Below are 14059 nucleotides of genomic sequence, written 5' to 3'. Positions count from 1 at the left end.
CTTTTGAATCTCTCCCTTTTTCTTGTTAAATATTTATCTCAGCATTTCTTTCTTTATTTCTTTAATTATTGATATAACCCCTGTCTTATTTTTTCTCTCCTTTATTTCACAGGTGTTGCGTCAAGAAATACACCAACACAAGGTAAACGGGTTGGCCTGAGAATCGCTCGCGGGCCTTCACGCACGTTTTTATTTCTTTCTTTTCTGGCTGCCTAGTAACCAGACTCACTGGACGCTTTAATTTCACCCCCCAAACAAAAAAATTCCTCAAACATCTCTACATTTCTTTTAAAAACTTATTTTCCACCTTGATTCCTATTATTCTCTACTTCAAAACTTTCTCTTTTCTTTCTTCCTTGCCCCCTTTACCTGTCCGCTTTCACTTTCTTGTTCATTTTTTCCCCCTTTTCTTTCATTTCACTATATATTTATAAATCTCTTGTTTTGTTTTCATTTATTCTTCCAGCTTTTACCCAAAAGACTTGATTGGAAAGGTGGAGAACATTTGAAAACTTACGAAAACTTGGTGAGTTTTGTTTGGAGAAAAAAAAAAACCTACCAAACTTTATTTAAAATTTTATTTTTTTATGTTTACAATACGAAGAATTTGGTTTTGAAGTGAAAGGTGGAAATAGGTATTTTTTAAGAAAGAAAAATTTGGGCGGAGGTAAGAATTTGAACTTGTCTGCTAAATATATCTAAAAAAACGTCTTATTTGCAATTAATGGTTAGTTTTAGTTAATTATTTTGATATGCTTATATTGAGTTTGAGTGAGTGAGTGTATATGTGTGTGGGGTGAAGATACAGAGACGGTGGGAAGTATTCCTCTTGTTTGTGTCCTACAACAACATGAAATATCGAGGTTTTGGAAGAAAGAAGACGACAATGATGATGATATCACGGGCGAACTGTGCACGACAGCCAATCAAAATCCGCCTACTGTTTCGTGTCACAGTGAAACCTCCTTTCCTCTCTTATATTACTTACGTTTCCTCGCCACCCTCTCCGACAAACGTGCAATCTGATTGGCTGCTTTTATCTCACACTTCACTACAAAATTAAGTTTCCTCCTCAAACCCACAGTGGCCTTAGCAATTTTCTATGACGGTTTTCGCCCAACATATTTTTCCACACTCACATATTTCCTCATACTAAATATCGCTTCCCCACCCATATGTATATTTTTTAAAAAAATTTCCACAATATTTCCTTATCGCTCAAAGATGCCTTATTTTAATACCAACGACTTAAATTATTTTCTTCCCCGTCCTCATTTCTGAAGCTCCATAAAAAAGACTTCGTCTATATTTTCCAGATGAGTTTTTAAACGAATTTTTCTGGTCTTAAATTTAATTTCTTTTTACTCAAATCTGCCTAGAATAAAATATTTAGTTATTAAAAATTAAATATTTTAAATGAAATAATCAGATAAAAGTTTGTGGATGAGAAAAACAGTGAAAATCTTATTTAAAAGCCAATATAGTGGTAATTGGTGTGGCAAATAACTTGCCATATGATGTTGTGTTTATAAACTGAGAAAATGTTTATTTTGGAGTCCGACTTCCACGAGGTTTTTTCTTTACCTGTTCCTCTGTTTATATTCCCATCAAACCTGCTAAATTGCCTTTTGTTCTCGCAACAAATTTTTCGGGGAATTTTCTTCTCGACCCATTATTACAGATATTTTTTAAAGAATAATAAATCCCGGAAAATATTAGATTTTCCAAAATAATCACATGTTTTTGTGTTTGTACACCTGATTTGTGACACTAAACGTGTTTTTTTTTATTATGAGGGAGCAGAAAGCATTTCGTTGGAAATGAATTTGAAATGTTATATTTGCGATAAATTTCTCTTTTTTTTCTTTGGTTTTATTAAGAAAATAATCTAAAATGAATTATTTTGTGTTTGGAATCGATCGGAATGTGTGTGCGTGTGTGTCTGCTATGTTCTTCCGTGTTTAAAGATGGTCCGATCTCGCCATAACATTTGAAGTAAGCGACCATTGGCGGTGTTTGAGGAATTTCATAAATAAATTCCTATTGACCATTAATTAAATGTGCAATCTTTCGATCGTTCCGACTCTGTTAACCAGTTGTAATTCGTCTTACATTGTACTTCATCGTTGACCTATTCTCTGTTCGTCGGCAGTTTCGGCCATCGTTTAGTCTTGAACATTAGTCCCCCTCAACATTAGTCATGGCGACTGTTATATTTAACATTGTCGAGGAATTAAATAAATGTTTAATTTGAATTTCTGTTTTACTGATCCTTCTAGTAAATATATGAATAATCGCATTTTGCTCTGACTAGTTCCTTCTACAGCTAATATCCTCGATTGTGAGTGAGGCTTTTCTCTCCTCCCCTTCGTTTGTTGTTCACGTAGAAAGCCATGATGTTTTGACCTAGATATTCAATCCTTTATTTCGACTCGAACATTTTTGCTTTTAAACTTAATAATCCGACCCTATTTTTCTCTTGTTATCGCATCATCTGTTTTATTTAATAGTTAAGGTAGAATAAAATGCAGTAATAGTTATTACTGTCGTGTAAGTTTCGATTCTTCAAACTCTAACGCAATGTCTATTTCCTTGCTCTTGTGTATTTCTTACTTACACACCTCACTCCAAATGACTCACATTATTTTCTTTGCTCGTTTCCAACTGATATACATTTCGACCAAAATTTCTAGTTTGGTGTAAACCTTTCGCTAACTTTATTCCTCCTGTTAGATATGTATCCATAAATTTCGGCTCTAGTGTATCATCCTTACAAAGCGCTTGTCTACTAGTTTTACATAACTACAGCTTTACTACTAAACTCTTTAAACGATGGCTTTTGTTTCACTTACCGTTTCTCATTTATTGCTAGCTTTTTTTTTGTTTCTAAATTTTACCGATTCCTTTTGATTAGTACCTTATAACAGTAGTGACAAATCTCACAGAATACATGAAATATGTGAGCTATGTATGTAGATCTGTGTTAGCAAGCTTCTGGAGAAGCAGATCACATGGAATAATGTTAATGTCGGTTATTTAAAAAAAATTTTTTTAGAGATCTGTGCAAAACAGTTTAGTTAGTCGCCTCTTAATTTAATTTGAAGTCAGTAATTTTGGTGTAACCAAATCTAATAGTTTTTATAAATCTTTTATAAAGACTTCCTCGTTCATGGATGGTGATAGTCATTTAAAACGACTCCCACTTCTTTATTTGGTTCAAGCGTGATTGATCAAACTTTTAAAAATGTCGTCCAGAAGTAGGAAATTTTAGGGTTGTTTTTGTTTCTAGTTTGAGATATTTGTCCAACAAATTTAGTTTGGCCGATTGGAGCCTGATTTTGTTTATCTGATCCCTACGAATCAGCTATTGTAATGTTTGTTGGACAAGAACGAATTAGCTTTTATTGTTAAAACCCCTATGGGTTGTATAATAAATCTGTTGTATAGCATAAACTGGTTTTAATAGTTTGGACAGAGTTCCATTGGATTTGGAGATGAGTAAAGTTAATCCGATATTAAATTTTTTTTAGTAAAAGATAAAGATATCATTGATAATTGAAGCTAATTTCTTATTCTGTTCTGACTTAAAGGTGGCCATGCCTTTCCATACTTGGGCCACTACCAATAACTGTGCAGAATATTGGCATTATCTTGGTTGCATGTTTATTAGTTTTAATCTTTTTATACCTGGACGTGTGTAGGGTAATAGTTTTCTATAAAATGTTGGAATATATTTTAACCAGAATCGAATTTGATACGTGGTTTATATATTAAAGAATTAAATGCTGGCTAAATCATTCTGAAATTTTAGGAGAATAGGTGTGTCTTTAACAAAGCCTCATTCTTTAAGTATGTTGATTTTTCTACAGATGTCTTGTTTCTCTTTCAGATATTATTAAGCTGTATTTATTATAAGATTAAAGTATAACAACAAAATTTTTCTAAAATAGATATATGGAACTATCAAATTCTGTTGAAGATTGAAGTCATAAATCAACTTCTGATGTTTTGTATCTTCTTCAGAAAGTGTATTCAGAAATGAAATCATTTTTTCCTTTAGACTATTAACCTTATCTTTTAGAGATGAAATATTTAAAAAAATATTTTCATCTAAACTACATTTCAATAATTTTCATCTCCAATCATTATCAAATATTTTATTTCTGGTTATCATTATATAATAGACTGATTCCAAATTAGGAAGCTTTATTTCTACACTAACAGCAATGGCATTCTCACTTAGGGACTGATAAATCTTAGAAAATTAAGTTAATACAAAATTTTTTAGTTAATTTATTTTGTAAATTAGTTTTATAGAGATGCAAATATAAGTCAGTAGATGTTCATCAAACATTGGTTGTGTGGTGTCTAAACAATGTCTACAGCACAGATTGGTTTTGATGTCTAAAAAGGGTAAAGATGTCCTTTGGTCACAAATGACCAAGGGATTGCATCTAGAAAGTTCCCCTCTGAGGCACAAGTCTGGGCAAGGTTGTTTATGGAAGACCAACAGTCGCACATGCATACCAGCCTCACCTCTCCACGCCACCAATGTTATCCAAGGGAAAGGCAAAGGCTGATAAGCTTGGCACCAGTGATGTTGCAACTCATTTTCACAGCTGAGTGAACTAGAGCAACGTGAAAATAAAGTGTGTATGCAATGTTTATTTTAATTTGATTAAAATTTTTCAGTGGTTGAATGGGAGTGTATATATATATATATATATATATATATATATATATATATATATATATATATATATATATATATATATATATATACATATATATACATATATATGTGTGTGTGTGTGTTGCAAGTGTTGGTTGATAATGTCTCTGGATTTGATTTTTGTTTTTTATAATTTCATTTTCTAGGTTGCATATTACAGTCATATTACATCTGATCATCTCTTAAAAATCTGCCAACGACTTGCTCCTTTGTTAGACAAAGAAATCAAACCTAGTGTACCTGGCGTTCTCACATTCTTAGGTGCTGGAAGTCATTCTCTTCTTCGGAAAACTCAAGGTAATTTATCTTGCATTTTGCATTCTTTTGATAAATTAGAATACATTAACAAATTAACTTAGTATTTTCAGTTATTATTTATAATAGACTAAAGATGTTGGTTTGTTTCTCTTTTTCTATTGATCTGTGAACTTTATCAATGAAGCCAACCATCTGCAGTTTGATCCCTTTTCAGATGTTAAAGGTATCGTTATGGATGGACCCATTATATGACTGATTTTGTTACTATTTTTACTATATTGCTGTTGTAGAAAGATCCAAAAGGCATCTCTGGTTATATGAGTGTATAATCTTTTGTATATAATCCATGCAACTTGATGTTTAAACGTCTACACCATATGTTGGCTGTGTAAAGTTTAAACAATGTCTACAACATAGATTGGTTTTGATGTCTATTCAAAATAGTTTGATCAGTTTTAAAATGATTGGACCTGTATATATGTATGTATGTATGAATCCCTTAACCGACATGCTGTCTCTCTCTCTTTCTTCAGATTCTCAAGTAATAAAATGGAAGCTTGCTCATCATGTTGCTACATTGCACCAAGCACCATTGCTGCCTCCATTGAACATTGCCACTCCAAATTACAGTAAGTAACACTCTTTTAGGTGTTTCTTATTCATCTATCATGTATTCTTTCATTTTACTAGTTTCACTCATTGGAGTGCAGCCTTGTTGTGGCACTGCCTTCAAAGATTTTCAGTGACTTTCCAACCTTAAGTCTGGTACATTTTTATTATCTATTTGTCAAACTACTAAGTTATGTGATATAAAGAGATGAGGCGTAAACATGGGTACATATATATATATGGGTTTCTGTATATTTTATCAATTGATTCTTATATAACCTAAATCATCATCATCATTTAAACGTTTGTTTTTCATGCTGGTACGGGTTGGACAGCTGAACAAGGAGCTAGTAAGGTCAGATGACCCATGGAGCCAAAGCTTAACCTGGTTTCTGTGGCATGTAAGGGACTGAGATTATAACATTCCCTCTTTGATCAGGATGCTGGTCTGTTGCAGGGTTAACTTCCCAGCTTTTGCTGGAACTTGTTTATCACTAAGTGGACTGGAGCAATGTGAAATAAAATACTTTGCTCAAGAACTCAACACACTTCCCTGTTCAGGAATCAAAACCAGAATCTTATCAGGCGCACAATGCCTTAATCACTTGGCCATTCACCTTCACTGAATTGTAACTTGTAAATAAAATGAGTGAAAACCAGCCGAGTTCAATAAAGACAGTTTGTCAATCACAATAAAGATTTGACAGTTTGTCAATCACAATAAAGATTATGCTTTTCTTCTCTCACCTGTTCAATATTTGGCCGATTACAGAAGTATTTAAAAAAAAAAATATTTGGTAGGAAAAAGGTAATTAACAAATCTATAATATATACATGCTATATAAAAGTTAACCTTTACAGTTTCCATCCACTGTACGAGCATGCTCACTGCCAGTGCCACCTGACTGGTTCCCGTGCTGGTGGCACGTAAAAAGCACCCACTACGCTCTTGGAGTGATGGGCATTAGGAAGAGTATCCAGCTGCAGAAACCTTGCCAGATCAGATTGGATCCTGGTGCAGCCTCTGGGCTTGCCAGTCCTCAGTCAAACCGTCCAACCCATGCCAGCATGGAAAGCAGACGTTAAACAATGATGATGATGTGACCACTTCATGTCTCTTCTTCTTTAAGCCCTTCATTCCCTATGAAGCACACACCTTAATTATTGCTGAAGGTTGCAATTTTAGTGCTTCTCCCAGTGGTCAGAAGGGTAGTTGGTCTTGCAGCTTTCTTTGATTTTGCTGCACAGTGGTGGAAGGCCCTCCTTCCCCATGTATTGGTTTTTTATTGTCATTAATGCTTCTGTAAATTTGCTTAGATAATGGTGTTGGTCCTATGCTGACCCATTTTTACCTTTGGGAAGAGGTATGAAAAAAAAACATAAGGTGTATGTATGATCCAAAATTCTGATGTACCTCCCATCACAATTGCTACCCTGTGTTCCTGCTGATTACAAGTGACTCTCTCTCCAATACAGACTTTGATTGCTTGATCCACTAGAAAATCTGCCAAATTTATCTCATCACATCCTACCATTTTAAAAAAGATAGAATGGGTGTGGTTGGAACTCCTTTTAATTATAGGACTTGACTACAATTACAGATGGCTCCATCTGAGCAGTATAAGTGATGAGTATCTTTGTTTGTTGGCTTGCAATTTTGAGCAGAATCTTTACTGATGAAAACCATGGATGGAGGTTGTAAGCAACCACTTTCTTCTGTTATCATTGTTGCATATAATGCCTGATATTATTTAACATTGAAAATCTTAACAGTTTACTTATTGATAATGATTTCTCTACTCACAGATTACCTGCTGCATTCACGCGAGTTAAATGGCCTCTCCCATCATCCTCATATTATTCCAACACAAATCTTCACCCGGATGGGCATGCATGCTCGCAAACTGGGACATTTATCTGCTGTGTATTGTTTGACATTTGATCGGACTGGAGAATATATTATAACGGTACGACAACCTTGTTTTTTTTTTTTTTTTTTTTTTTTTTTTTTTGCCTAAACATCTAAATTTTAGCCTTGTGATGTAAACTGATGCTGTTGTTCTGACATTTTATTTGACTAATTTACCTCATTAAGAAATTAATAATACTACTTGTTTTGCCATCGTGTCCAATTCAAGGGAAATTTTGCTTATTTTTGTTTTATTTATTTTATAATGAAGCTAATCTCTCTAGGTTGAGATTTGGCATTGTTTGTTTTCTGTTGTATTTTGTGAACATAAATGTCATTGGTTGGAGGTTCCTGACAGACCAATCACTAAACCACTGCTTTTTCCTTGGTAAGGATGACAAGGGATTGTATGCAGCTTTAGAAGAACATGTTGCAAAACTTTACATATTTTGCCAAAATGTGTCTGTGTGTTAGTGATTAAGGTGTTGCACTCACGATTGTGAGATTGTGGGTTCGATTTCCAGACCGAACATTGTGTTGTGTTCTTGAACAAAGCACTTCATTTCATGTTGCTATGCGATCATTTCGACATCTGACATGTGGCACCCCGTTGCACCTGTACAGGTAATGTTGATCTGATGGAGGGAGTGAGCTTATGTCTACACAAACATTTGATCACTATAAACAAATCCTCTATGTGGTTGTTCAGTAAGAAGTTGTTGAACCCTCATACGTTATCTAACGATAGGAGAGTCTATATATATGTGTATGTATGTATATGTCTTTTCCAACTGTGATAGCCATGTATCTCTTCCACAGGAAGACACCTGTTGCTGGGCCCAAAATTTGAAAGTATTATTTATGTTTCAGAATTTTCCTGATTCTAATGATTTTGTTTGTTTGTTTCAGGGAGCTGATGATCACCTTGTAAAGATATGGAGTACTGCAGATGGACGCTTACTGGCGACTCTACGTGGACATTCTGCGGAGATAACGGATATGGCAGTAAATTATGAGAACACTCTTATTGCTGCAGGCAGCTGTGATAAAATTATCCGTGTTTGGTGTTTACGGTCTAAAGCACCAGTAGCTATTCTCCAGGGACATACAGGCATGATCACCTCATTACAGGTAATATTGCTTGCAGTGTTCATTATAAGCTGGTTTAATTGACAAAGAAAGTATCTGCTTGTTGTTGTCATTAAGCCTAGGTCCGTCTCGATCCAGCAGGCAAGCCTATGTTGAAAAGGGATCCTGTTATGATTTGATTTATTTTTTTTTCCCCAGGCATATTGTTTTCTGGGATTTTGTTATTTCTTTCCTTTTAAAAAAAATGTTTGGGTTTGATTTGAAAATGCGGCTGCTATTTCTAGCTGGTTGAATGACTACGTAGAAGCTCTCCATGTTGTGTTATTTCTCTCTGGCACCTCATCTCTACCATCTTTATTTTACCACTGCAACTCCCACCCTTGTTTAATGCAGGGTAGCTATGTATCTCTGTCGTGTGTTTGTTTCTCTATCATACTTTAGCCTCTTGATGCTTGCTATTAAGTCAGTTCCCCCTTTCAAATGCTCCCTTCTTCATCTACTGAGGGAACTTTCTGTGTTCTTTCCCTGTCATGCAAGTTACTTGGCGACTTCACCAGTGCTGGTGGCACAAAAATAGCACCCAGTACACTCTTCAAAATCGTTGGCATTAGGAAGGGCACTTGTCATAGAAAACCTTACCAAAGGCAGACATTGGAGCTTGATGCAGTGTGGCTTGCCAGATCCTGTCAAACTGCCCAACCAGCTTGGAAAACGGATGTTAAATGCTGATGTGGCCCAATCTGATAGAATCAATAAGTTCACAACAGATTAGGTTTGATTAAGGACAACTTAGCCCTTTCATATTCAGATTACACTATCAAATGCAATGCTTATTTACTCACATTCTTTTGAATTAATCATGCATTATTTTGTAGCTTCAAGGTTTTGATGATAGTTTGTTTAGAATGACATTGTGGGAGGCCAGATCTGGCAGGTTTGATCATAAAACAGGTAGATTTTGGCCTGATGTGGTCAGTTTAATTCTAAGGGGTTAGACAAGAATAAAATAGTTAGTGTTAATAGAAATACATGATTCTCTGCTGTTTTTTTTTTCTGTGAGAATGTCTTTGTTTATAATTATTGGTTAGTTGAAGGACAATAGAATGGTAGGATGACCAGAATGAAGGGCCAGGTATCTTATGGGTTTTAGTTGAAGGACAGTGGATTTGTAGAATGATAGAGATGTTTTCTTGGGGAAAAATAGAAAGTGTAATGATGGTTGCCTCCTGATAGGATCCTACAGCAGATGGATGGAGTCACTGTTAGGATTATAATTTTCCAGATTATTAACTTTGTGGAAAAATTTAACATTTATGGAGGTATTATGTTTCGAGCAGTTTTCTTGATTCTTGTTCTGGATGTAAATAATATTTTCATGTCTAAGGATGTGGTCAACAGTTTGAAGAATTGTAATACCATAACAGGACTTCTTAGTCTTTTACTAAGATGCTGATTTATTGGATTAAATTCAGTCTTCATTTTACTTAATATTCTACATAAGTCTCACAATATTGAGAGTATAATTTCAATGTATTCTTAGCTGGCAACTAGCCTGGGTCTAGACTAAATCTATTTAGACTCTCTGCCCATCTGATGTAGGAGTGGCTGTGAAGGTAAAGTTGCAGCACAACTGACTTCCCAAATCAATATCTTCAGACTCTCTTTTCTTCTTTTCTCTCTCCCCTATAACCATTGCTTGATAGTTGCTAGACACTGTTTGATAACAGTCCTGCTTTGACTTCAGTAAAGCCAACTAGTTACAACAGTTCGATAGACATTGTAAAAAATTATTTATTCATTAGAGGAGGGGCAGTGGCCATATCTTTTGCAATCCTTTATCCATTTCTGCAAATACATGTTAAAAGGCAAACCAAGGGAACCCTATATACTTGCCAGACTTACTAGAAATAGCAGCTATATCTTCCTCAACTGATACATGACTGCTTTCATAAAGAAAGGACATGTAGCATAATATTAGGCCTTGATTGCTGTCTGAGAAAAGGACAGAGTTATAGCTGGAATGTTCTGTGAAAACATGTCTGTTCATAGGGAAATATTACCTTCCTTGGGAACAGGTGGAGGTTGGTGTCTGAAATGGCATTCAGCTATAGTAAGTTTACCTCAGCCAAGTCAGTGTGACCCATGCAAGCATGGAAAAGTGGGCATTTTGTCCTACATTCCAAGAGATTGTTACTTTGTTGATTCCCTTCCTCTTGTGTGTTCCTGTACAAATCTCTAATTTCAACTTCATATCTGTGACACCAAAGATTTCTAGCAGTTTATGATAATCTTCCCTCTCTTAAATATAATGAATTTAAGGAAAACAATGCAAAAACTAAAAAAAAAAAAAAGGGGTATCCTGAATGTTGTGTACAAAAGAAATTCCTGTGTCTTGATTCCTGGATTTCGGTTTAGACTTTGCATTGTTTCATTCTGTATAGTCATATGTAATCGAATTGCTGTATATAAAATATGTGTGTGTCTACAGGTAGTCATGTAATGTCGGACATAGATGTCTGTTAATGTTCATCATATCCTTTGTAAAGGTTATGCTACTGTACATGGAACCACTGCTTTTTTTTTTACTGTTCTTCAAAAGTTTTAAATTTACTGATATCTACATCAATCTATTATATACAAAAAAATCACTTCTAATAAAGTTTCTCTTCAAATATTGTGAAGGCATGTGGTATAGTAGTTAGGGTGCTGCGCTTGCAATCACAATATCATGGTATTGATTCCTTGACTCTGGGTAGTTGTGTTCTCGAGCAAAACTCTTCAGTTCACATTGCTTCAGTCTACTCGGCTGTAAATGAGAAACCCTGTAATGTTGTGATCTTGGCCACTTATATGTGATGGACACCAGGTAACTGGCCCAAGGAACCTTAGGACTCTGGACAGTAATGTCCAGTGGTTTCATGATGATGTGAGACACATACACACATGGGCACTTAGGTGCAAAACAAGGTACAAAAAACAGCACTTGAATCCGAAATGTAGAGTAAAATATATATTATTGAAGCTGAAACATGTCTCAGACTGTTGCATCAAGCTTCATATAAATGCCTGAGGATCAGATTCATTGTTGGCTCTGAGGAAACTAAGATATTGCACAAACACTCAGCTCTGAATGCTGTGCTTCTCATAGCAGAAACATCTGTAAGCTAATGAAAGTGATTATGTAACTCCAGTTCTTTTGTTATTCTATTAATTTATATATATATATATATATATATATATATTTTTTTATATTGAATGAAAAAGAAAGTTTTCAAATGTGTCATTTTCTAAATGAACAGTTTATTGTAAACAAGTTATTTCATCCATAAGATACTATTTCAGTATCAAGTGCTCATATTGGAGTTCATACAGTACATCTAGAGATGAGCTTGAAACCTTGCTTTGAATGTTTAGGTGCAGATAATCCATTTGTATATCCCACTTTTGATGGTTTGCTTTCATATGACCAAAATTCCCTTAACCCTTACTAGGTCAATTCACTGAACTAAAATTCTTTGAGTCCATGCCCCAGCACGACTGCAGTCTAGTGACAAACAAATAAGATATGTCATAATTTAACATCCACTTTTCCATGTTCACATGGGCCATACCTATATTTTCTCTCTCTCTCTCTCTCTCTCTCTCTCTCTCTCTCTCTCTCTCTCTCTCTCTCTCTCTCTCTCTATCTCTCCCTCTCTCTCTCTCTCTCTATATATATATATATATGAGAGAGTGAGTGAGAGATAAGTGGATATATGTTAGTATGGAGATATATAAATGAAAATCTGTAAAATAGGCTGTTTTGTAATGCATGATGAACATAATGAGAGTATTGTGTGTCCATACATTCCCTCAGAAAATAGCTACCTATTTAACAATAGTCAATCAACTAAATATATTCAATGCAACTTACTCAGTCGTTATTCAAATATGTTTTGGTTTAGTCTTTTTGTTGTGGGTAGTGCGACACTCATTAAAAGTAAATGATGGGTACTAAATTAATACTAAATAATAATTAAAATGTTATTAGTACTCATTAGAAGCAAAAGTAGTTAATTAAAACTACTAAGCAGTGGTTAAATGTTTCCTTTTTAGATTGCATCTTTAAATAGTTTGGTTAGTAACTTTATTTTTAAGTTTCTTTTAATGAACGTAAATCATCATTTTAACATCTCTTTTTCATTGGTCAACTGAGATTTGTTGAAGCAGATTTTTTTCTACAGCTGGCTGCTCTTCTGTCACCAACTCTCACCTGTTTCTAAGCGAAGTAATGTTTTTGCCTAGTTAGGACATGTTTTCATGGTGGACTGGCAAACAAACTTCAACACTTGCAAAATGGTGGCATTTACAATTAGCTCTTGATACCTTGACAAGGACGGACAGATACTCACACACACACTCACCTACCTACCTGCAAATGGCTATATATGTTGGTTTGGTCATGTCACTACTCAGCCTGTATAAATGTCAAGTGTTGTAGACAGATATATGTTGATGTGTTTTGGATCGTTAATCATGTCTTGCAAACTGCATGATAGCCTTACTAATGCTGGTGGCATGAAGAAAGCATCCAGTACATGTTGGAAAGTGGTTGGCATTAGGAAGGGCTTTTGTTCATAGAAGTCATGCCAAATGAGACACTGGGGCATGATGCAATCTTTGGGTCCATCACATCTGTCAAACTATCTAATCCTTGCCAGCATGGTTGGTACATGGATGTTAAATGAAGTTGAAGAATTTTGCCTTTCCCTCCCGCTTTTTTGTGTCTTGTTAGCATCAAGTGTCATGTATGGTTAGGCTACAATTGAACGCAAGAAAATTTCTTTCAAATTAGATTCTACTCTTATATCTATTATGGACAATAATAGAAATGTTTGTCAGAAATTTAAGCATATAAATATATTTTCATTGGCCTTACATCTCAAGGACATCTTATTCACAACCACCAGGAATATTTAGCTAAAAGTGGAAATGTCTCTCTTCTACGATATATATACCTTGCCCTTCCTTCCTTAAAAAAAAATTACCAATTCCAATGACTTACCTCAGCCTGTTATCAGATTATTTCCACTAACCTCTCAAAATCTACATCCTCAGTCTTTTAAAAGTACATGTATTCACTATTGAAAAGTGCATTACTCATCTCTTTTGAGCCAATGAGGAAGCCTCAGCATGGTCATTCAAACTGCTAGACATAGCAGTCAAATCACTCAAAGTGCTACCTTTATAAGGAAGGACACATTGAATAATGTTGCCTGAAAAAGACAGGATGGTCATGGCTAGAATACTTTTTACCATAAATTGACTTGATTAGTGCTAACCTTGGGCTAAATAACAACTTCAGTTCTTATCTACTTTATCTGTAATAGGATAAGGGATACATTCTTCCATTGAGATAATTATGATGTGTGTGTGTCTTTTCACTTGCTTTTAGAGAATTCCTATTTTACAGATCATTCAAC

The 14059-nt window shown here is 34.9% G+C and overlaps 1 protein-coding gene across 2 annotated transcripts in view; it reads left to right on the top strand.

Moving 5' to 3' along the window:
- The window catches only part of LOC106875700 (PH-interacting protein), a 49944-nt gene that overhangs the window by 741 nt on the left and 35144 nt on the right, over positions 1-14059 (top strand). For both annotated transcript variants that reach the window (XM_014923977.3, XM_052975444.2), the window contains exons 3-8: positions 113-142; positions 467-526; positions 4879-5029; positions 5524-5619; positions 7406-7566; positions 8418-8639. In XM_014923977.3, coding sequence (XP_014779463.1) covers positions 113-142; positions 467-526; positions 4879-5029; positions 5524-5619; positions 7406-7566; positions 8418-8639 — 720 coding nt within the window. The remainder of the gene's footprint in view (positions 1-112; positions 143-466; positions 527-4878; positions 5030-5523; positions 5620-7405; positions 7567-8417; positions 8640-14059) is intronic.

Source organism: Octopus bimaculoides, chromosome 21 (assembly GCF_046866305.1).
Source record: "Octopus bimaculoides isolate indiv1 chromosome 21, ASM4686630v1, whole genome shotgun sequence".
Taxonomy (NCBI): Eukaryota; Metazoa; Mollusca; class Cephalopoda; order Octopoda; family Octopodidae; genus Octopus; species Octopus bimaculoides.
This window is presented reverse-complemented; position numbering and strand designations above follow the sequence as displayed.